Source organism: Ictalurus punctatus, chromosome 7 (assembly GCF_001660625.3).
Source record: "Ictalurus punctatus breed USDA103 chromosome 7, Coco_2.0, whole genome shotgun sequence".
Taxonomy (NCBI): Eukaryota; Metazoa; Chordata; class Actinopteri; order Siluriformes; family Ictaluridae; genus Ictalurus; species Ictalurus punctatus.
In genome coordinates, this window is record NC_030422.2 from 13,964,192 (window position 1) to 13,989,810 (window position 25,619).

At 37.7% G+C, this 25,619-nt stretch overlaps 1 protein-coding gene across 2 annotated transcripts in view; it reads right to left on the reverse strand.

The window, feature by feature from the left end:
• Positions 1 to 876: 876 nt before the first annotated feature.
• Positions 877 to 25,619, reverse strand: part of mllt3 (MLLT3 super elongation complex subunit) — a 63,370-nt gene continuing 38,627 nt past the window's right edge. For both annotated transcript variants that reach the window (XM_053681276.1, XM_047156792.2), the window contains exons 5-13: positions 24,971 to 25,009; positions 24,605 to 24,733; positions 22,317 to 22,907; positions 9,072 to 9,144; positions 6,974 to 7,112; positions 6,574 to 6,673; positions 3,921 to 3,989; positions 3,718 to 3,789; positions 877 to 2,496 (exon numbers count right to left, since the gene is read on the reverse strand). In XM_053681276.1, the coding sequence (XP_053537251.1) occupies positions 2,365 to 2,496; positions 3,718 to 3,789; positions 3,921 to 3,989; positions 6,574 to 6,673; positions 6,974 to 7,112; positions 9,072 to 9,144; positions 22,317 to 22,907; positions 24,605 to 24,733; positions 24,971 to 25,009 (1,344 nt within the window). In that variant the 3' untranslated portion in view covers positions 877 to 2,364. The remainder of the gene's footprint in view (positions 2,497 to 3,717; positions 3,790 to 3,920; positions 3,990 to 6,573; positions 6,674 to 6,973; positions 7,113 to 9,071; positions 9,145 to 22,316; positions 22,908 to 24,604; positions 24,734 to 24,970; positions 25,010 to 25,619) is intronic.

Genomic DNA, 25,619 nt, shown 5'->3' on the forward strand with positions numbered 1-25,619 from the left:
CTCTTTTGACTGCAGACTAATTTTTAGACTTGTACTGGTATTTGTTTTTGGTACAAATTACAAGGTGATTCCATAATTTTTTCCTCTACTTGATCTGGAAAAAAAAAGTCATTAATTAAACTCATTTCACTTAATTGGACTGAGGGACGTTTCACGAAGCCAGAATGTTCAGCTATTCAACAAAAATTGTTTTGTGTCATATCTGTGATTTGTTTATTTGCTACGAAGTATAAAAAAAAAAAAAAAAAAAAAAAAAAAAAAAAGCGAGATGACCAGCCTCTATGTATGGCGATTCCATAATTTTTTGACAGGGTTGTATAATTAACTATAATTAAACTTTATAATGAAAGCTTGTGTGCTACTCCTACACATCAATTAAAAATAATGTTACTTTTTTTTTTTTGATATATCAAAATGATAACATATGATATTATATTTACATTTGATATTTATAACTGTTGGCCTTAAAAATGCCAAACAGGAAGTCAGCCTTTGTTGTCTCAGTAAAATCTTTGTTTTACAAACACAAAACCTGGTAGGTGTTTTCGACCACACCCTAAAGATCACCTGTGCTCTGTTACTTCACCATTAGGTGGCAGTATAACAAAGAGCGGAAAATGAAGATTACATTCATGAAATCTCCCTTTACAAAATGAGAATTTCTTAGTCAACCAAGTCCTTCTAAAATGATCAAGTCAACTGGTTCAAATCTCCACAGGTCATCACAGAGTGCTTGGCACCCTTAATCGCTGCTTGCAGCTACATTTTAAAATCCACCTCTAAAAGTTAATTTACAAACAAGCTACACTTGGTTCTTACAATCCTATTAATCACTCTGATCAAACACACTTTCTATTCAATAACCAGACATTGATGCAGACTGTTTGGATTTTATATTAGGATAAAAAAAAAAATGTTCTGCTGGAATCATGTCAGTACCTTCCAAGAAAGGAAAGATATTCAGTTTTTATCACATATAAAGTTTATACACATATAAACATTATATAATGATAGCTTAACTAAAGGTTCTTTGGGTTGAGAAACTCAAATCAGGGAAATCCAGACAGAAAAAAGTATACAAAGTTTGATTTCATTCAAAAACAAACACAATACAAAAATGCAAATATGAAAAATTCGTACACTTTTTTTTTTTTTTTTTTTTTTTTAAATACACACAGTGCCAATAATTCAGCCCCCTCCCTGTCAGGTCACTAAAGTAATCTGTAGCTCCTACAGATGTATTAATTTGATTTAAAATAACCCATCTAAAGATACTGGTCTTGCCTTAAGGCATAACTCAACCATCAAGCCTACAGCTCAACTGTACAATCTGCCCACACTGACATCTAGCAACTGATCAAGCTGTTAAAGAAGAGTTCAGAGGACCTGAAAAGTAAACTTGGTGGGGAAAAAATTAATTCTGACAAACTAAAATTTCCAAAAGACCCATAACCAGTTCCCACTGGTTTAGAGACAGCCAAGACAGAAGCAAAGCGATTGTGGTCCCTATGAAATAAATAACATTAACAAATTCAATAAGACAGCTTTCAACTGAAACATAGTCTTACTATGTAAGCATATTTGGCCTTAAAATCAATCACTGTTTTTAGCTCAGTCCTGACCAATACAACTACTGGTGACATAACTCAATTATTCCAATGTTGGTACTGCCTTCATGTGCAATCACTTAAAAATAATATTTGATTCTCCCCATGAAAGTTTTGTTTCATGACATTGCTTTTTCTGGAAACAGCAGTAAGCCCAAGAATTGTGCTTACCTCTAAAACCACAATTTCTACAGTGCCTTTAAATGTCCAAACAGTCTTGTAAATATGTCACGGATAATTTGTTCTTCGTTTCACACTGGATGTAATTGTTAGACTTGGTGAGCAAAATCTAACACTTCAACCACCTTAAAACACCAATGACATGACTGTGCCCAAGTGCTTGCACAAGTTTAATATCATTTGCTCTTACACACATACACACACACTTGAAACTCATACTCAATAAATAGACAATGGTGTAAGGCAGTGTTGAGACATGCATTCATCACAAAGAACAGAACCAAACATCATTCATACAGCGTAACAATATGCACATTGTTTTTTGTTGTTTTTTTGGCGCATGAACTTGTTATTCCCTTTTTGGCAATGTTGGACTTTTCAAGGCTTTTCAGGTGAAGTCCTGGTGGACAGGAAGAATCTCACATCCATCTCTGAGGCACACAGAGAGAGGAAAGGAGCTCCAGGACCTCTCGATGAAGCTGATTCCATAACATTGCCACAAGTTGATTGAGACAAAATCAGGAGGACAATCAGGAGGTCTGGTGTTCCTGCTCATGGCAGCCAGCTGCACACGTCTTCAAGATGTTCCAGAAGTTTCTAGGTAGCTCTGCAGCTTTCGAACCGTGGTTTTGTCCAAGGAGCAAAGGTCAAAGTCAAAGGTTGTGTTTGTGATGTGAAAATGTCCGGTTTCTTCGATGAGGTTTACAATCTGTAAGCAAAAAAAGGAGGACAAAGGATTAGCAACCCAAGCACATGACTGTAATCAGCACTGTAATTTAGTCCTCAATATATATTAAGTGACATTTTTATATAGCAGCCTGATAAAACCAGGTTTAAGGGAAGTATGACTGAATGAGTGGCTTTGCCTTAACAAGCCTCCATTGAAAATGAGAAGCCCCCAAACGCCACATGGTACTGTGTATCTGAATGTAATTGGAGAGATGCATGTCTAACATGGCAACTTATTGGGACCAGTCGTCCCTCTTTAGCTTGAGGGGATCACGTTAGCAAATTAAGGGGACGGGAGGCGGGTGGAGGCGGCAGGGATTCTGCACAAATGAAACTGTTCATTAATGGGACCCAAACCTGATCCCTTTCACACTACAAAGCCAGAACCCCATATGGAAAGAATTTATTGTCTCTATGCTGAAGCAGGGCCAGGAACAGAGAGACTCAGGGGTCTGTTATGACAACAGCAAAGATAGAAGTCAGCTGCTAGTGTGACCAAACTGCTGTCTGCATGGAGGATTGAGGCATGTTTCATTGCTAATGGTTTTGTTTGACAGGTCTGTGATTTTCAGATTTCAAGCCCTCAATGATAGCAAAAAACTTTTTTACACTTTATAGCAATAAGTCAAATAAGAACCATATACATTTCGAGGTCTTGATTTATTTTGCCCATTAATCACTATAATAAACAATCCATTTTCATACACTGCACATCATAAAACCCATAAAACAAACTATATAAAATGGCAATGGTCATTTTTACCAATTTTTAAAGCAGGCAAAAAGGACACTTGATTATTGCTATGTTTCATGGCTGAGAAAGTGGAATACTTATTAAAGCTCCAAAGGATTGAGCTTGATCTTGCCAGATGCTTATGCTTCCAATCTTTGTTTGGAAATCTCCCAAGCATTCTCTATATTCCAGCCAAACCTGGTTGTCCATTCAGTCACATCAACTAGGACTCAAAGTATTATGACTGCCAACTTCAGGGGAAAGAAAACGCTGATTTGATGATAAAACTTTAGACTTTCAATGTTTCAGGTATATGTTTCAGTGCCCATTATCTGCTTTAAGGATGTTCTATATATTTGAAATCAATTTTATCCTTATTGCTCTATGAGCTTAAGAAATTGAATAAAAAAAAATCTCTCCTTATAATTCCCCAGAAATGTTTCTTGCTCATGAAGGTAAACACAGTACCTGCTGTAATATGTGCCTCTCTCTCAGTGTCATTAATCTTCTATGGAGCTCCACCAGTTCATCCAAGTATGCCTAAAACAACACAACACATCCAGACCCATTACACACATGAACTCCCACCTCAAAAACATACTAGAACCTCCTTCTAGTGCAGAGGATACTGGATACTACTGGATATGGGTGCGGTTTATAGCAAAAATCACCTTGTCACAGTCAACATTCTTGTTTTTATCCACTTTTGTCTGCTTCATGGGACTCTTCACTTCTAGAATCTGTAAGAGAACAGGATTTTCCAATTTGCCACATTAGTATGGACTACACTGAAACAAAAAAAGTACATTTATGCAGTACCAAGGCATTATTCTCAACATGGGAAATAGACTTTCAAGGTAACCATGATATTTTATATACTACAATCATAAAGAAACCAGTAAAACCAATTAGCTTCCATGTAGAATCCATACAGGATAAAACAGGTTCAACATGAAAGTTGGTCAGTTAGTGCTCTGATCAAAAGTACCACTGATGGGCTGTTCCATGCTTGGACTGTACCTGTATACATCAGCATCTGCCAATGAATTAACCATTCTATGCAGTGTCCACACTTATGAACAGACAAGTTAAGGTTATTAGGGGTCAAGTCCCAAAGGAGCAAAAGACCATTACTGCTTTCGCTAGTTTTATTATTCTTCTTCTGCTGTTTGGTCTATGGCAGCCCATAGAACCGCTTCAGGAAAGTTATGAAATTTGGCACACAGATAGAGGAGAGCCTGAACTGTTAATCCAGCAAATTTGGAGTCTCTAGCTCTCTAGTGCAACGAACTGCCCAAATTTGCACCCGCGTTTATGTTAACTTTTGAACCGTGAGTCCAAGAAACTAAATTCTTTATCCTCCAATTCCTTGGCTCAAGACGATTCGATTGCACCCTATGATGTAATTCTCTGGCATGAAATTTTTTTCCGCCATTTTGAATTTTCTTAAAAACCTACTTTTCGAACTCATCCTAGGCTGTTTGTCCGATTTGCACGAAAATTGGTCTGCATCATTTAGAGGCACTCAGGACAAAAAACTATTCACAGAATTTTGACAAACCATACCATTTTCGATTAGTGCTTATAACTTATTGTCATAGGCAACATGACTTGATGCCTGCTCAGTTTTGGAACAGTGCCACCTAGTGGTCACGATATGAAAAAAAGAAGATTTTTGCTTATAACTTCTGAACAGTGCGTCATAAAATCATCAACTTGGTCTCATTAGATTCAGTTGGGTATACAGAGTCTAACGATATGAAAAATTCCTATGTCGGCCATTTTGAATTAAGTCATAAAATGCTGCATTTTACGAACCACTTGGTGTATCGTTACGAAACTCGGTATATGTCTTTGCACAATGCTCTGAAGGGACTCAAGGTTTGTGGTCAAAAATCATACTATGATTCATAAAAATACTAATAGCTATTGAATCCTTTTGTCTACTGTCATGAGACTGGTCTCGAGAGAATCTGTGGTTCATGCCGAGAACAATACCACCAATTATGTCATGATCGAGCAAACTTCCTGTCCGCCATTTTTTAAATGTTTTCAAAACCTACTTTTTCAAACTCCTCCTAGACCGTCTTTCCGATTTACAGGAAAATTGGCCAGTATCATCTAGAGGTACTCCCGACAAAAAGAATTCACAGAATTTTGATAAACCATACCATTTTTTAAATGGCGCTTTAACAAATTCGATGAAGAACACACAAAATTGAACTTGAGGCTATATCTCCACAACGCTTTGAGGGATTGTGACAAAACTTGGTACTTGTCATCACCATTAGGCCCTGAGGTAACCTGCAGCATTTCGGTGCACTGCCCTCTACTGGTCAGGATATAGCAAGAACAGGTTTTTGGCTTATAACTCGAACACTTTCCTGCATGATAACCATCATGTCCAGATGCTACCTTAGCAGTTTCAGAACAGTGCCACATACTCAACAAAAATTCTAAGTAGCAGCTATTTTTATTTAATAATTTTTTAAATATTTTTTTTATGATTGAAAGGTTACTTTTTCTAACTCTTCATACACTGTTCATCAGACTCTAACCAAAAACAGGTCACACAGCTTCTTTTGCTGCTCATGGTGCCGATAATTGGCTTGACCCCATTATTGCTGCTTGCAGCTATTTTTTTGTGCTTTAGGAAAATATAAAATGTAAATCACTTCAAATCACTTGAGAGAATTACTGTATATTAACATAAACCTCTGTGGCTTTCTATTTGTCATTCTCAATTTTTAACCAACTTCATACATAAAAATTACAGTAAAAAATGTTTTTGGTTTTCATTCCAACCAAGCAGGAGCCACACCTGATTCCACCTGTTTAATCAGTTGATCTTGGCTTTCAATTGATTCAGGTGTGGCTTCTGCTTTGTTGGAATGAAAATCTGTACCCACACCGGCCCTTTCCGGATAAGATTGGACACCCGTGATTTAGACAGAATCGTTATTAATACTTCATGCAATTTTAATTAAAAAATAAATTACTAATAATTTTTTTTAAAAGGAGTGAAAGGGTTTTTATATATATATATATATATATATATATATATATATATATATATATATATATATATATATATATATAAAAAGCATGTGTCATGAATTAAATCGAAACTGACAAACTGAAAAGTACAGAACATATACAAGAAAAGAAAACACACTTTTTGCTTAAAATACCACACCATCTTTGCTCATATTTTTTTGAAATAAGAAAATGGTTTCACCGTTATCCATTTAAGTGAATTAATAATAATAATAAAAAAAAATCCTTGACCAATTAATCAAACACTAAATGACGGTCTGCTCTTACCTGATTATTGCTGGCCTTCAGAAGAGGTGGGGTCTCATTATGTGGGAGTGGTGAAGAGGTGGAGCTATTCTCACTGTCACTGCCGTCACTCAAACTCACCCTATGACCAGAGCAGAGAAATTCACTGCATCAATGCAACTAATAAAACTAATAAAAACTTCTGGTAGAAAATACAATATGTAAACTCCAATTGGTCAACAAAACCTGGCCAATTGGTAAACAAGCACTTCAGTAATATAACTTCATGCAGTTATAATGAGTTAGCTTATAATGGCTCATTCAATGTACAGTACCTATAAAATGTAAATAAAATAGGGCTAGGTTACATTCTTGGGTAACAAAGCCACCCTACAAAAACAACATGGCACTAAAGCTATGAGCAATTGGGAGAAATGTTCACCTGCGATGGCGATGCGTCATGTGTGTGTGTAAGGGACGCTCCATGTCTGAGTCCAAGTCGTTGTCCTCTTCCTCCTCGGACTCGTCTTCATTTTCATCCGAGTGCAAATCTGGTATTATCGTCTGTAAAGGACCTAGCACTGAACGTGCACAACACAGAAATCACTAAACAACTAATTGACAAACTGAGTTTAAAATCAAGATGTTATATACAGTCAGCTCCAGAATTATTGGCACCTTTGATAAAGATGGATAAAAAATGTCTGTGGTTACTTAACATAAAATCTCACACAGATTTTTATTCAGACTTAGATTTTTCTTAGAAAAATGTTAGATTTCTCTAATATTTTAATAAAAGTGAAACAGTTAATGGTACCCCTGTAAAAGTGTCACAATTGCTAGAAATTCCCTGGATATTCTCATGAACAACTTTTTGCATGCAACTGAACTTGTGTTTTACTCAATTTACCAAGGGTGCCAATAATTCTGGAGCTGACTGACTGGCAAAAGTAGAATAATCGACTTATACACTCAAAACCCGTTATCCAGATGTAATTTGCTCCTACAGCACATTCACAAGAGGTAAGATTTTAATATCTTGTCCAGTGTTTGTGGGATAGAGACTGCATCCATGAAGAAAAGATCATAATTGCAACAGATGGCCCAGAATTCCTAGCTATGTCCCTGTTTATCACTATATAAATGCACAATGATTGCACTAATGTTGCTACACTAGCATCACCTAGAAATAGACCAATCAACTAATGTGTCTGTCAGTTGTTGTTTCCTGATCTTATTGTTGATTTAAAAAAATATGCATTCTAAAAATACAAAGCAATGAATATTAAAGCCATTATAGTGGACTCCAAATGGCAGAAGTCCAAACAGAGGGGTTTGGTTGTATTAAGTGTTAAAAACAACTAAACTTAGGGGCTGTTTACACGACAACGATTTTCAACTAAAAACGGAAAACTTATGCGTTTTGGCTGTTTGTTTACATGACAATGGCGTTAGGGTTTCAAAGTTTTGGAAAATGATACCATTACCTTCTCTGTGTAAACGTACAAAAAAATGAGAATTTGTGAAAACGATGACATCATGCTACGTTTTTACATATTACGTTTCCTCTCTCTAGGCCTGCGTGCGAGCACTTAATGTGCAAGACATTCAAAACTACAATGGCGGAGTACAAGACTGCATTTGTGCTTCTCCGGCAAAATGTAGATTTACTGCATCACTACTACGACCAGCGGAGACGCAGGTGTTACATACGCCACATTATTAACCCACATCTACGCCGACCAAGGGTATACAAGATCTTAGAATCATCTTTGCAATTGTCTGTTTTGGAGTAAATCTAACCTTTTACTGCTAATACAATATAGAAAGCAGACTGACTGCCAGTGTCTCACGATTTGATTTGTATTTGCTGATTTTGTTCCATTTTGGTACAATGGTGGTCAATTATCTGTACTTAAAGATGCATTATTTAGATTTTTCTCAGTATTTAAAAATGAACGAGCTTTGTTAACAGAATTCTAAAAGCTAAAAGATGGGGTTGAAGACAAAAATCCATTTCCACAATGAAAAAATATTTATACACAGTTCATGTACATTAAATTATATTACATTAGGGACGTCTCAGCGTTTATTAACCAAGATAAATAAGCCAAATCTATGCTTGACAAGCGTGAGTTTCCACAATTCCTTATGACAATGAATCATTTTCCAAGTCTAACTATCGAGATTGTAAGTTGTAATTTGAGACAGAACTTTTTTGTACTCCACATAAATCATTATGGCGGACACATTGACGTGAACGCTTGATGTGCGCAGGCAAGTAGTATTTCTTTACAAAGTGACATCGCTAACTAATGGCCTGGCATGCATAATATAGCGTTTTTTGTCATTTTCGTGAATCTGTGTAAACGGGGACCGTTTTGACAACGTTGTTGTCTGTACACGAAAGGAAAAACTTTTCCATTTTTTGTACATCGTTATCGTGTAAACATACCATTAAATTTAAAATACTGACCCTAATGTGTGTTAAGCGCATGTTAAAAGTAGCAAGGCAGGACACTGGAGTCAAGTTGATTTACCTTGTCGCTTGTGAGTAGGTCTGTATCCTGAACTCGAACTGGAGCTGGAGCTGGCAGGACTAGGCTGTTCTGACTGCAGTGTAACGTGAGAAAATATAAAAGATGAGGAAATATGTTAGAAGGTTCACGGCACACGGATATGTCCCTGTCTAAAACACGCACCTTCCACATTATTATTCAGAACTGGCTTTATAACTGTATAACCCATCATTTATGCATGTTTTATGTACTGTTGCTAATGTGCCACTGTGATCATGACATAAATCATGCCTTCTACAGTCATCATGTCACACTGCCTCACATCCTGCAACAGAGCTTTAACAGCGCAAACCAGCGCTATTATCTTCACTTTACTCTCCCAAGCAGAGGCTTTAATGGGATCTAGTGGCACTTCCATAGAGTAAATCAAGAACATGCACTAAACCCTTCTTAATGAAAGCTGATTTACGAGTTCCCTCAAGCTGTGTATGCACCAGGCATTACCATACACACACACACACACACACACACACACACACACACACACACACACACACACACACACTTCTTACTTACCACTGGCACAATTATTAATACAGCTAATTAACTATGCTACACTTAAATCAAACCTTAACTGTAACCTCAGAATCACAAAGGACACCTTTAGCTACTTATTTAAAATTAAAGCTGCAGTTGTTGCATTTAGTTTATGGGGGGGGTAAAGCAGTATGCCAGAGGGGTAGTATATCTGAATTCTCTGTAGGCAAGGAATATCCAGAAGGCGTACTGCTTCCGGCGAGATTTTGCAGTGTGAAACCGATAGACACTATGTGAGTAAAAAATTCCCCATAATGCAACACGACTGGTGTGGACAAGCTCAGAAAAAACAGCACGTCAGCTCTTTTTAAGCATTAAACAGGACTTGTTAAATGATACCCGAATAAATTGTTACCTTGTTAAACCTTTTTTTTGTGATCTCCATCATGCCTTAACCGGCCAAGATAAGGCCAGCAAATTTATCTCAGCCTATTAACCTCGCCCACATTACATTATTAATTCAGTTAACTTTCCTGATCCTGCATTTTGCCGTTAGTGTGGTTGCTTTAATCTGGTGGTCCCTGTAAGATTTTAGTGTTTATAATGACTTCGAAGGTCACATGACAATGCCAACATGGCAGGCGCAGTATGTCTGGGATTGTAGTCATAATACACACACATACTGATTAGTACATACTGTTTCAACGGCCACGCAGTAGGTACTACATCGAATACAGTACATACTGTCATAGTGCACGATTTCAGATTCAGCCTTGGTCAAGATATTAAAAATAAAAAAAAAACCCATGCCAATACTCTCACCCTCATGCTTCCACAAAATACATATTATAATCAAACAAGTCAATATATTTAAAAAATTTAAAAATTTATTTTCCTGAGGGGAAAGTACATAAAAAATTTCCCCTAAACTTCACCACCACCTCCTAGCTAAATACCCACTGCTGAATGGTTTAAACATATTCAGCATTCAGTTTACCTTAGATAACATTTAACAGCCTTATCAATTAAACAAAATCTACTCCAGCACATTTATATTCTGTAGGTCCTCATGACCTGTGACTGATTCTATTGTAGGAGTCGTAGGACCACAATAAGACATTGTTAAATAAATGTAACCTCCTCACCCCTGGACTCCAAAACAGCAGGACTAAAGTACAGGGAATCACACCGTGTGCTCATGTTATACAGAAGCCTGCACTAATGATTCACTTCCAAACCCTCTGTTTTGATGATGTAAATAAACTGGAGCTTGAGACAAATAACATTTCAGTTGCACATATGATCTGAGTAAGATGTAGGATATGTGTTTAAGACGTTGGACAGTGTGTGTGTGTGTGTGTGTGTGTGTGTGAGAGAGAGAGAAAGAAGCAGACTTCCCAGTGTGGTCAAGATTAAAGACTGTGCATGCTGCTAACGGGAGAAATGTGACAGTTTTACTGGACAGGCTCCCATGGCTGTCGGTATTTACAACATGCACACACACACACACACCCACTCATGTGCAGACACACATGCGCTCACACTCACACACACACACACACACACCCTCAATGCTGGTGCTCATATACAATTTCCCCCTAAAAAGGGACACAAAATAAGACACACACACACACACACACACACACACACAGTCTTACACACAGTCACACAGTCGAAACTCTCTCCGTCACACACGCACCTCTTTTTGTAACACTACTGAAGCTCATATTCCACAATTTCCATGTAATGACAACACACCAGTATTCAACATTGAAACTGCTACATTAGTGACTGATTTGAGCGATTCTCCACAAAAGGTCAGCCAGAGTCATTTCCAGAATAGGGAGGACTTCACAACATGTTTAAAACCAAGCTTTCTGGTGTGTTTTTTTTCTTAATTTTTTTTTGCTGAAGCACTGAGGGCTATATGGAGAAATATTAAAGCAAGCTGCAGAGAACACTGATGCAAACGAGATACATAAACAGTCCACAGAGCTTCTGCTATGAAACCACCCTACACCCATGGCCAAGGCTTATTGTAACAAATCAACCACACATTAAAAGGAAGAAGCCCCCCAGGAGGGCTGGCCACATTTGTGGTCCGAACTCTCTCTTGGCCCGCTTTTGAGGGGTTTTAAGTTTCACATTAAGTCCATCCTGCATTTCTTTGTGGCTTGTAACTCACTGCTGAAAGGCCCCTCACAAAGCTCTGCACTCATGCTGGAGCAGGAGGAGGAGGAACATGCTTTTAATGGGGAGGGGGGGAGCATGAAAGTTCAGTGCAATACTATTAACTTAATTCTTGCTGGAGAACAGCCCAAGAGGAACTCTAAAGACGCCATTAAAGTTAATCTCAATTAATTTGTTTACATTCTTTTCTGATGAGCCCTCTGTGAAACAAAATAGGGTCTCTTGTAGGAAACAAAGTACAGAATTCACATGGCCCCTAAACACAACAGAGAGGAACTGTCTAAAAGAAGCTTAACTGCTACAGCTCGAAAATCCTCAGGACAAAGCCACAGGGTAAACCATAATTAAACACATGCTAATAGGGAGGAAATGACTCAAACTGAATGATGGATCACTTACTCAGCCTTTACTAAACCATGTACAGTACAAACCACATAGCTGTCGAAAACTTTGCATTGTGCATGGCACTAATGCATTCCTGTTTACCAAAATGCTTGAAACTGCTTCTCTAAATTCACACAAGCTGTGCAAAATAGCATTAAGAACTAAAACCGGATAAAAGCCACATGAGATCGAAATATCTCAAATTTTACATAGTCCTTTGTGTGGGATTAACTCCCAAATGTATGAGTACATTTAGTTTGGATTAGGCTTATATGATATAAATGACTGAACCATCTCTACACAAGATTACAGTGTCATTTACTCAGATATTATATTATATTTCCAGAACTTCACTGAAAAATGAACCAAACCCCCCCCCCAAAAAAAAACCCAGGAGATGATCCAATCGACATCAATCTGGAGTCTGTGTAGGTGTTTCAAACTGTCAAATATTAACCCACAACACCTGGAAGCGCTGCCTCCCATCCTCCAACCTCACATGCTCTCAGGACTTGTGTCAAATCTAACACGTTAACCCTAATGTTAATAGTGATGACAATGAGGAAGTGAATAAATATGCCATTTTATTTATTTGATTCGATTTATTTTCGCTCTCCTGCTCCAGTCAGCATTTAGACATGGTCACTTTGAGCAGCAGTATCAACATGTGGATAGTGGACAACAATCTGTAAAAGGATTCATTTGAAATCATCTTTTTATGCTTTATTTACTGTTCACTTCTAATTACTGCAGAATCAACAACAACAAAAAATAAATAAATAAAATCCACCAACCAGCTGAGTATTTGCTATTGCCACTGCTGGCAAGCAGTTCCTGACTTAAACCTGAAATTGTGGAAAAGCTTGTTTGTCTTGACTTTTTTAGGTTAGCGATTCTGGACAATGAAGTCATCTATTGAAACCTTTTTAAAACAAAATTTCAAGCAAAAATTCAAAGCCTAGTTTGGATGGTTATTCTTCCTTAAGGGGACCACTGAAGGCTCCACATAAAAACCCTATAACAAAATGAAGCAGTTCTACTTGAACAAAACAATTAAGGGGTACTACTTAAACAAACAAACAAAAACTATTCAAAAAGCCATTGAGGGAGTTTTTTTTAAAGAGCTTATGGCCCCACTCACAGCTCCATAAAGCCAAAATCTTGCTAGTATTCAGAGGGATTTCACCAGTCATCTAAAAACAAACTTCTACTAAACCACATCTTTGTCTGGAAGAAAACTTTTATAAAGACTGAATTCCCAAAACAACAATAAACCTGAGCTTTCATTGCCTTTGGTAGTGGCTCATGATTCACACTAAATCCTAAGGATTTGAATGGGTTGGAAGGAAAAAAAAAAAAAGAAGAGAAATTGATAGTGACACTACTGAGAGAAACACATGGTGTAAAATTTTGCTCCAAGCAACCAGGGTGGTAAAGACACTTTTACCCCTTGGAGAGCTGGAGGGACCGCAAAGCAGTTCTTTGAAGTATCTTTACTATCTTTTTCTTTGTTATCCCCCCCTTCCTTTTTCTCTTTCCACCTTTTTGCATTTTACTGCCTGTTTGTCTGTCTAGGAGCCTCACTGACATCAAACGCATGGTCGGAGAACCAGACTGTAAATCACAGAGTCTTTCTTGAGACCGACGGCCCCCAATCTAGACACTAGTAAAAGCACGGCCAGAGCAGCCCCACACCTCTCCACCACTATTACCAACACCATCAGTCATGTGGAAACACTGGCAAATCTTTAAGTACCAACATCATCTGGTTGAGAACAGAAGCAAGGGCAAAGGAGAACTCAAGCCGCTACGACTCTCACCGAGATGCTTGCCTAGCTGTCACCCAAGCTTGAGTAACGGCTAAGCAGTCTCTGCACTATAAAATGCTACATTACTTTTTTACAGCTAATGAAAAAGCAACTTCCATCAAAACAAGCATTCCCTGCGGCCTCACGTGAGCTGCCAAAATGAAGCCGCAAACCAGTGGAGATCTAAACAGACTGAACACATTTGTTAAAGAATTGCTGCACTTCATTCCTTTGGTTGAGGGTTCATTAAAATCACCATATTCATTTTTTTCACTACCAATACTGTGACTATAGTATTATATGGTTCTGTCTGGGTTAAGCATGAATGGGAGATAGAACATTGGTCATGATATCTGTTTGAAGCCTTTTGTCTTCTTCTGAATCGACTGCAAGAAAAAAAGGCAAGGTTCCCCTTGCCTACAACCAGTAAAAGCCACCGAAAACACCCCCTCAGCTTGAAACTTCAACTCGTCAACCTGGGGTAGTCTTCTCAACTACCAGTTCCTTCCCCGTTAACAGAGTGACATTAAATCAACATGATTGTGAACAGTAAGATATTTCTTCTATTTTTAAATTAGTCTATAGCAATATTGGCTATAGATCGGTTAATATACAGACACAGTACTTGGTTAAATCTATAACACTGACCATACTAATCTCTCTTTTAAAAATGTAAACATTAGTTATCGAACAGTAGCCAGCTAGCTTGTTGCTAATGCTATTTACTTTTCGCTGTACTGCAATTTCAGTCCAAAACGTTGCATGGATGTTTGAAATTCATTATAGTAGATCATTAACAACCACCACTCACGCCTGTAACTGTAAAAGTGTGATTAAATGTAGTTTTCATGAGCATTACACTTTCATGGAAATGTCCATGGTTCCCCCACCCCTCCCCCTCACATTGCACGTAGAACATGCCAAGGTGGGAAATGATAAATTGCAACTTGAAAAATCATCACAAAGCACCACAAACACAACATTATTTTATCCCAGATTTTGAGAAAGAAAAAACAATTAGATCAATGAAAATATCTTGAATATAGTCAAATTCATCTAATATTTGTTGTTCTGGCACTTATATATAGTAGCAGATACCACATGTTTTCAGCTGAGGCTCATACTGACCGCTGATTGCAGAAAATATGTCTTGATGCTCTTCACTATGGCAGGTACTTCAACGGCTTGCTTTGATTAATGGATTAAGTTGATGAATAGTAATGCACTATAGTACTATGGGAATTACCTGTTTTGCTCATTTCACCATAAATCTTGGGCACTCATAAAGTGCACCCATTAATAACAGGCAAGAACAAACTTCACAGTTACTGCCCAACATTTTTCCAGTAAAACGGTCCTTTCCCAGCCAAGTTTGCAACAGTTCTAATCCAAAGTAACATGGTGGCGGCAGCTCACTTCACACCAGCTGACAACAGGCAAGCTAGAGAAACTGTGAACAAAAGGTTCAATAGCCATCACACTGCAGAGACGACTAGAACCATGCAGCTGTGCTGGGGCTTTACGAGCACTCCCTCAACTGTGGTGCCATAAATCTGAAACTGCTCTAAAACTGATGACTGGGCTGGTGCAAGGCCTTTGTCCCATTCACTTCCCAGCCACCAAAGAGCCCCTATATAGGAATGTCGTAAACAGATTTAAGGGTACAGTTAAACCCTAAACCCCCCAAAATCAACCTCTAATCACCTGACAAAGCAGTCAGGCCAACGACTGAGGTGCTTAACACAGAATAAATTTAAAGAGCAGGGTAAGAAACCTGCAGTGTAAAAGGGAGAAAGAGTTTCTTCCATCAGGTCCCAATAATTAATGCACAGCAAAGGGGTAAAGTCCGTTGTGAACAGAAGAGAACAAAAGAAAAAGCTGTAACATTTATGACTACACATCCAGGCTAGATATTTTATTTATAGAGCTCTGTTTTTTTTTACTCTTCAGAAGTGAGACATTCGTAATTTCAATCTGAACCAAAAAATAGTTTTGACATGTTTTCATTTTAAGCTCTTGAGCTTTTCACATATGGCTTAATAATTTAGGGAGATCTACTTTAAAACGTGTTGCAGAGATCCATGTTTTTATCGGGGGGGGGGAATAAAAAAAATCACAAAACACAATTATTACAAATCCACTTGGAGCTTCACATTTTAGCAGTATTTTTTTGTTCAGATTACATATCATGACCAGTAAAAGATTTTATATTTATTCAAATTTAAAGGCAAGGTAGCTGTACTATAAACCAAAATCCCACCCCTTTTGACCAATAATATGTTTCGTTATTCAGTTCCTACACCAGTTATATATCTGGTCATTCAGCACAATGTTTGTTTGTCATCATCCTATATGTGCTGGAAAGTAATGATATAAAACAACAACATGTCTATTTGAAATAGGGGCATGTTTATTGACTTTTAAACCAAAAATAGGTATAGAGCTCTGAAGTCCTAATTTATTTCTTTGTTAGTAACTATTTATGGCTTAACAATTAGTATAAATTAAATCTAAATGCAGTGTAACTTTCACAATTTAACAACAACAACAAAAAAAAATCCTTGTCTTTCTGAGGAATTGACCCCCACAGCTGTCAGACACTTACCGAGTTCAGTTGCTGCATGCATAGAAATGGACTCAGGATTCCAAACTCACAGACACAGCAATATGCAGACAGAAACACCTGGGATTTGTTAATCGTCATAAACACAGACGTGTCTTTCTTCCTTTCACTCGTTTTAAGGAGCGGGATTAAAGAACCAGAGCTATTCATTGCACCCTTCCTCCAAGCTCCTTAGGTGCCATAAAACCATAAATCTCATCTCACCACTTGCTTTAAAGCTAATAAACTAGGTCTCCCTTAGAGAGCCTCTTTCTTAAACAAAGTGAGAGGATACGGCGGTTGTGTGGCAGCTCCAGTGGATCACTAATCCCATTTCCTTCACTGGAGAAATATTGAGATGCTATAGTGTTTGTGGGTCAGTGTAAATATAGAAAGTATTGCATTAAAACAATGTGAACCTGACATTTATTAGAACCACAGACAAGTTCTCTGTGGTTTGTCGTAGGGAACAAAAAAAATGTGATTGTTGACTTGCTGCCACAAATGTGGTGAGATCACCTACTCGCCCTTGTCCTCGCCAACTAACTGAAGACTATTATTTGTACAAATTAATGTAATCAGTACTTTGCCTGCAAAAAAACTCAAACTCTGCCCTGTACCACATTCCCTTTAGCCTCTAGCATGGTTCGACTTGACCCACCAACCCTCAAGGACATCATGCATCAAGACTTCTCTTTCCTGGCACTCAGGCGGTAGAAAGAACTTCCCCTGGCTTCCCGAACTGCAGAGTCACCGTCTGTCTTTAACCCTTAAATGCATACATGTTTCGCCAATCATTATTACATATTCGGGTCGTTAGCAACCTGGGGTATATATCTAACGTGGATGGATCTGCCTCAATAGTATAAAACTGTGCTAATATTTTATTAACAATTAAAAAAGAAAAAAAGAGCATATTTCATATTTTTACATTTTATTGGTCATCAAAACAGATGCAAAATAAATAATTTAAAAAACGTTAAAAATTACACACTTATAATTAACGCGCTAAAATAGTGAAAGTGATGCAGCATTTTCATTCAATTGTTTCGGTCACCATAACAAAATCATTACAATATTTAATATTTTTGTAATTAAAGTCATTTTATCATGTAGAAGTAATATTATGGGCAAATGTGACACCTTCGCACGGTAAATTCAGCATCTGGCTCGTATTCAGGATATGGATCATTCAATGTGTTAGTCTCAATAGGCTACGATCATGTTCATAATCATCAAAAATTTTTTGTTTGCTGACAGCTGCATCATCAGATCCGCCGATAAACGTGGATGAAACATGTTCTGCACTAAATTGCTGAGCTATTAACATGTTTTGTAACATTTTGTTTATACCAGGGGTAATTATGATTGACACATTACAAACATTCCCACCTTGAGGAATAAAAGAGAAATGCACTTATTGAGCCTTGAAAGATTCAATATTGTTACTCAGAAAAATATAATTACACTACTACAAACCTCAGGTCATAGCGACTCCATAACTTTTATACAATAAATTCATTATAAAACATATTACTTGACAAATTTTTTATCTTTTTTTTCTTGTTACATTTTTTGATAATAAATAGATTGAAGAATACAAAGGTGGATGTCTAACGACCTGAGGTATGCGTTTAAGGGTTAAGCGAAGACTGAAGACCACCTCTTCACCAATCACTTAAATCAGCATTCTATCTATCTATCAATCTCTCTCAGTCATATATATATATATATATATATATATATATATATATATATATATATATATATATATATATATATATATATATATATATATATATATATAAAAAATATGCCAACAGGATTTTTAGCCAACAGTATTCTTAGACCCTAAAACTAGAACATATTTGCACTAGCATTAGGAAATGTCTTTGAGGGAGACTCTAAAGCGCTTCTTTAAGTTTGCCAAATGCTGTAAATATGAGAAAATACTTGAAGAAATTTGCTGCTCATATTTTGAAATGTGATATTTTTGTTTAATATTCATTATAAGCTCTACACCCTTAAACTCAAAATTTACAAGTGGGAACCTAACTGCCTCGAAGCATGCTTAATTAATAGTCCAAAAAATTAAACCAATTAGAAGGAAGCGTTGTGGCCCATGTGTCAAACACAAGGCCCAGATCCCCATTTCATTCGTCCCATTTGAACTTGGAAGAAAACCCCCCCAAACAAACAGTGAAACAGCCCATAATACCCTACTGCTCAACCTTTTCATAATATCCAGAATTCACAGCAGAACTGTTTTTTTAAATCATGGTTGGTTTGTCCGTGGTCGGAAATGCAGTTTAAAAATCATTACCTACTGTACTTGATGTAAATCACACTCTTATGTAAAAATGATTCAGAAGCACGCTGGGTGTGGAGTAACCAGAAATTAATTTCAGTGGGATGAGGAAATATGCTACATAAAACCATGATTGCTTCCCTCACCTATACAGTTAAATTGCTAAATGTTATTTAATCATTTAAGGCACAATCTACCATCAAACAAGCTTTACGTATTAATAGCACTGACATTAAATACCTTTATGACAGTTCCACTCAAAAAGATTAAGATCATGTTAATAATAAGAGAAAAATTACACCTTATATTATAAATCCTGATCTACTTTTCCTTTTCAGTAAACTCCAGCAACTTCACCGCCTCTCACCTCCATATTTCTGTGCTTATACTGTAGTGTAACTATCTGACTAGTAGCTTTCAAGCAGAAACAGGAAACATGCATCATCCCAACTGGCTAATCCTGTTACTCATCACAGCAGCTGGTATCCCTTAAAATGTGATTAAACAAAGGAATGCATTTATTTAAAAAACAAAAACAAACAAAAAAACCTCCTCCTCCTATTATAATTAGTATAATAAATAGTATTACCTAATAGTGCATACACTTTAATAGTATCTGTTAGCTGTTTCTTTTTCCTAGAAACATCCTAGTCTAATTTCAGAGCCTGTAGATTATTGGTAACATATATACTGACTTTGATTATGGCCCTTTAGGGTCTCACAAAAATGCTGATTTGGCCTGCGCACAATTTGAGTTTGACACCCCTGTTGTATTTGATATCAGGAATCCCTGTATCAGGACCTGTCGGGTATTGTGACTTCAGTGCATTGTCTCATGCCTAGCTATAAATGTTTTCTAGAAGACTTAAGAAGATGAAGAACTACACTATAACAAATGTATATGGACACCTGACCTTCATGCCCATATGTGATTCTTCCCCAAACTGTTGCCACAATGTTAGAAGCATACAACTGTATAGAATGCATTTACAGTTGCTGTAGCTTTAAGATTTCCCTTCACTGGAACAACGTGGCCCAAACCTGTTCCAGCATAACAGTGCCACTGTGCATAAAGAGAATTCCATAAAGACACGGTTTGCCAAGGTTGATGTGGAAGAACTCATGTGTCCTGCACAGAGCCCTGACGCACTGAACACCTTTGGGATGAACTAGAATGCCGACTGTGTGCCAGGCCTTTTTTCACCAGACAACAGTGCTGTAGCTCACTAATGCTCTGGTGCCTGAATGGGAAATTCCCACAGCTACATTCCAAAGTCAAGTGGAAAGCTTTCTCAGAAAGCGTCCACCACTGGCCTGAAATGTGCGAGGAAGAAGCCCCTGAAGCCCCCACTCCAAGACCAGCATAAAAAAGCCAGACTGAAATAGGTGACCGCCAGGATAAAGACCTCACCATTTGGAAGGGTACACACTGGTCAATTGAAACAAAAACTGTTTAATGCATAGCCATAATGATCTGTGCAATGTATTGAGGAAAAAAGGTGAGGCTCTATGAATATCACCACCCCAACTGTGAAGCACAGAGCCAGTAGCATCATGCTGGGGTTTTTTTCTCTTAGAAAAGAGAGTGGTGCAATTCAGAAGATAGATGGTATCATGAGGAAGAAAGATTATCTAGAAATGCTGAAGCAACACCTTAAGACTGAAAGCAAGCAAGACATCAGCTAGAAAGTTAAAACATGGTCACAACTGGGATCAGGAAAATGATCGTAAGCATACCTCCAAAGCAACAACAAAATGGTTTAAAGACAACAAAGTGAAAGTACTACAGTGGCCATCACAAAGCCTCTGACCTGAATCCCAGACAATTTTTGGAGTAAACTTGTAAGAAACTTGTTGAAGGCTACCTCGAGTGTTTGATTCAAAGGCAATGCCACCAGAAACTAACACAGTGAATGTAAACAAGTGACCCAACCAAAATCTGATAATGCTAAAATAAATCTGTCACTTCGCTATTATTTTACCATAACTAACTCAACACAGGAAATGAAGGGCAACATGAAACGAGTGGAGTTGTGAAAATTTTAATTTGAATGTCTTGTATATACACATTTGGCCTCAACTGTACCAAGGTCACCTTGTTCCATGGAGCAACAGGTATGCAATATATGCATTGTCATGGAATGGCAGTTTCCATATACATGTCAAGCGAATGTAATTCATCCTCTGAATTACAGGGACCTTTAAAGAATTCTCTTTTATAAAAGGTACTTTATAAAAAGAGCTCATTAATATCATCAAATGACTGCCACTGTGTTTTACTGGGATCATATTTTATCAGCTATACTCAATCACAAGCTTTAAAACACGTGAAATTAGACTTAACACTAACGTACACACATTGCTTTCTTGGTATATTAGAAATCCTACATGTAGACATGACAGCCAACACAGAGTCATAGACAATGAAGAATGCATTACTATCTGGCATGTTCAGGGCTGAACACAACTATAGCCACTATTTCCCATCATGTACAAGACAGTGTCAAATGAAAACATTCATTTTTTATTTTGCATTGTTTATTGCAAATAACTGTCAAAGTAAAGTGGATCCAGTTTAAGGTGGCAGTAGAAAGGGCTATTGAGAACAATGGACCAGACGTACAATTTGTACTTTCGAAACTACAAATTTAGTGTTGTGTTTCTTTCATTTATGCAGCACTTTTAAGGTTTTCATTTGACTCATGCTAATAAAAAAGACAAACACACACCATGTTGAGTGAAAAGGACACATGCAATGACTGAGTGAGGTGAATGCTGCATGTCAAATTACAGCCACAGTTAACTAAATCAGAATATTTAATAGTTTCATTTTGTGGAATAGTATTCAAAGTACTAAAAGTATTAAAATCTGAAGCTAAAGCTGAAATTATAGCTTAAATATCTGAATTATCCTACTGTGGTATTGTTTCAGTGCCGGTACTGTGGCAACTAACGAGTAAAAATTTGAATTCCAGACACCACATTTCTGACATCTTCCAGCACTGGTTCCCTGAACCCCAGCCAGAAAAACAAGGCCTCAGCATGTGAACACCCAGCGAGTTTATTAGCCCTCCTCACTGACCAGACCCGTGTTACTGGAATTGTTCCATTATGACCTGTTCGTTTGATGATTACACAGCTCCTGCATACCCCGGGAGAACTGTCTGTAAACAGGGCATCCTATAGATCCAAGTATCAGAACCTACTAGTGCTGCTCGACACACACACATTCTAAAAAACGAACCTGTAATGAACTGCTTGCAAAATTCCAAACCACATACAAGAAATCATTAGATATGCTTAGTAGTCAATGCTGCAGGCTCACAAGATGATAATGAACAAGACAACAGAGCTATAAATATAGCAAAAGTCAGTGAAAGAAATGACTAAACATAAAAAAAAAAAACAAAACAAGCAGAAGCACTATGGGCACTTACGTCGTATTTAGCAGAAATGTTGTCATCCATATCAGAGTCATTTGGGTCCACCACATCCTGAAAAGGAGGCAACGTGGACACCTTCCTTCTCTCAGACAGCTCATTATCCCTTAACTTGGAATGCCGGACCTGCGATTTGTCCTTTAGAGCCCTTTTATCTGAGTGGTGAGGCTGGATCAAGCTGGAACTGGACTGGAGCTTCTGTGACGACTCTGAAAAACTTCCTTTCTGTTTTTTGGTAATGTGGGCTTCATCGTCCATCGAGGGCCTTCGCTTATTTTGGCCCAAGCTCGAGAAGCTAACCTCAGTTGCCCGGTGTTCCTTTGATATGGCCTTGGGCTCTTTGAAACCCATCTTAGGGATAGGCTGCTCATCACGCAGCGGCTGGTTCTCTTTGGGTTTCTTCAAGGAGTCTTTGGAGACTTTGCCCGAGTCCCTGCTGAAGTCTCTGAAGGCACTTTTGGACTCTTTCGAGTCTTTGGAAGGCTTGTCCTTGTGCTCCTTGGATGGCTTGTGGAGTTTGAGTGAGCTGCTGCTGATGCTGTTGTTGGTGGTGGTGATGGTGAGGGCACTACCGCTTTTGGACCCGTCCTGTACACAAAGTACAAAAGACTAAGATTAGAGTGCCACCTGACAGATAAGCAGGCCAGCCAGTTAAAGGAAACCAATTCAATTAAAGTATAAAAATTGCCAGCTGTGAGTGTGTCTCAGGGAATATCTTCTAAAAAAAAACACAAACACACACACACACACACACACACACAGAGTGAGTAAATGCTTATTCAGCAGAATTCAAAAAACGCCTGTATCCCTCCAAACTGTGAATTTCCATGCTGTCTAATTTTGGAGTATATGGAAAGAAAGTAAGCTACAGGAAGAGGGGAAGTTGAAACCCTCAGTTCTAACCTGGACAGAGAGGCTTTAAGGCACTTCCTCCCCTAATGACTGGGTTGTTCTTTCCCAAGGTCAGGCCTGGTAGCCCCTGTCAATATTTCACCCGTGTAGTAAAGCCATTAGGCAGTCTAGACAGAGGAGGTGTTATGACCTGCCTGAACTACCTCTAAAGCTTTTTATTTTCTCTATCTTTTGTTGACCCTTGGACCTCTGAACACAAAGAGGCTTCTTCATGGCGAGCCAAAGAATACAATTCTACCTGACAAAAAGCATCAAGTGTTCATTTATATACGTTTTACAAGGCTGGAGCCACATCATATAATGGATACCAAAATAAACAAACAAGCATTGGGTCTTATTATTTAAGTAAATCAACTGTACATTCATCTAAATAGTATTGAAAAACACTGGGATACAAAATACTACCTGCAGCAACCTGAAGTATGGATGCAATTTTTTTAAACTTTTCTATTTCAAGAAAGAATATATATATATATATATATATATATATATATATATATATATATATATATATATATATATATATATATATATATATATATATATATATATATAAATAAAGATAGATAGATAGATGGAGAAAGAGAGAGAGAGAGAACAATACAATATGAACCATCTTTTGCCCATTTTGTAAGGAGGCTGATGTAGTTGTGCAGTGACCCTTGAGCTGTCAGTAATCCATCACGTGCGAGGGCCTGTTTAGATTGGGAACCGTTTCCATGTGCGGTAGGGACTCCCGTCTCTGCATGCGTGCAGCGCTTCAAGCTGGATCGCAGTAAGTTATACGACACTGGAGACCAAAAATAAAACCTAACTCAAGAAATATGTAGGTGCCTAGTCCTGCACGATTTACTAGCGTAATGGATAATGTGCTTCACTCAATACATGGAAAAAAGTATTTTAACTTCTAACACTGCTGGAAACTAATAACTTGAGTGGAGCTGTACATAAAAAAGGTCTGAACAGTTTCGTAAATAGTTCTTTCAGACAGATTGGGAAAAAAAAAAAAAAAAAAAAAAGGAGAGAAAAACTGAATGTCTGAGGTCTATAAGTATTTCACAGTTCATTCAAAACCCCTCCTGTAACGAGACACCCTGCTGCTTAGTTTACGTCATCATAATGTAAGCACTTGCCTTTTTCCCAGCCAAGAAATACCTGACTTAAGCCAATGTTTAACGTCTCGCAAAATCTCAGCTAAATGCCCTGAACATACTTGAACTTGCCAAATATGGAAGATTAAGAAGAGCTCTTTGAAGAGCTGGGAATTCTTTAGGTGGCAAAACGTTGTTTTTTTTTTTTTTTTTTTTGGTGAGTCACAGCTCTTTTGGTTTAGTTTGCAAGTTGTGAGAGGCAACCTGGATATTTAGACTAACCTTTGCTCCTGAAAAGGACTTGTTCTTTTTGCCATCAGAGAAGTTCAGTGTCAGTGAGCTGCTGGGTAAAGTGGGCAGCTTAAGGTGCTGACCAAACAGAGACGTTGAGCCTTCCTGCATGACCATCACCTGAGTATAACAAGAAACCCAGTCAGATGACAACAATCATGTGAGGAAGTCTTTGATGAATGAAGCTGTGCTGAAAATGGAGAACTGACAAACATGGGTTTGTGTTTTTCTGATTCATTTGTAACATGGTTGCATGGAATATGTAGCATTTCGAATGTAATGATCATTAATTATATTGAATTTAAAAAAAAAAAAAAAAAAAAAAAAAAAAAAAAAAAAAAAAAAAAAGATCCTTACTTTAGAGTCCTCCGAATTTCTTTTGTGAGGATCTCGTTGCTATCAAAATAGAAAGCAAACAATTAGTTAACAAGTGAGTGAGGGGAAATCCCCCCCCCCCAAAAAAAAAAACCAACATCACTGACAAAAGACAGTGTACTTTATTTTACGATGTATGGACAAAATTGTTCCCAGAGAAGAAAAAACATCAGGTAAATTGAAGATGACCTTTCAGTCCCTGCCAAGTTAGATTGATATTTGACAGCGAGCGTTTATACTGGAAGTAGTTTAATTAAGAAAGACCCATTAGGATGTCCATCAACAGCATCGATTCATGCTACACCACGTCTATAAACCAACTAGTACCAAGGGAAATGAAGTCACATCCAGAGCCGCAAGCAGCATGATTCCTGGAACAACACGAGAATCAGGAAAAGAAAATCTACAAGCGCATATCTATGTGATCATTTCCTTAGATAATGACATTTTTAAAAGAATGGCTCATGCTTGATGCAATTCTATCATCGGGTTGAGATTTGAAGTATAAAAAAATAAAAAGAAATAAATAAAACCGCACAGAAACACACACACAAAGAGTGTGGTGTCCTCTGGCATGGGACCAAAAACAGTCTGTGTGTCCTGTAGTGATGGATGGTTCAGGTTGGAACTG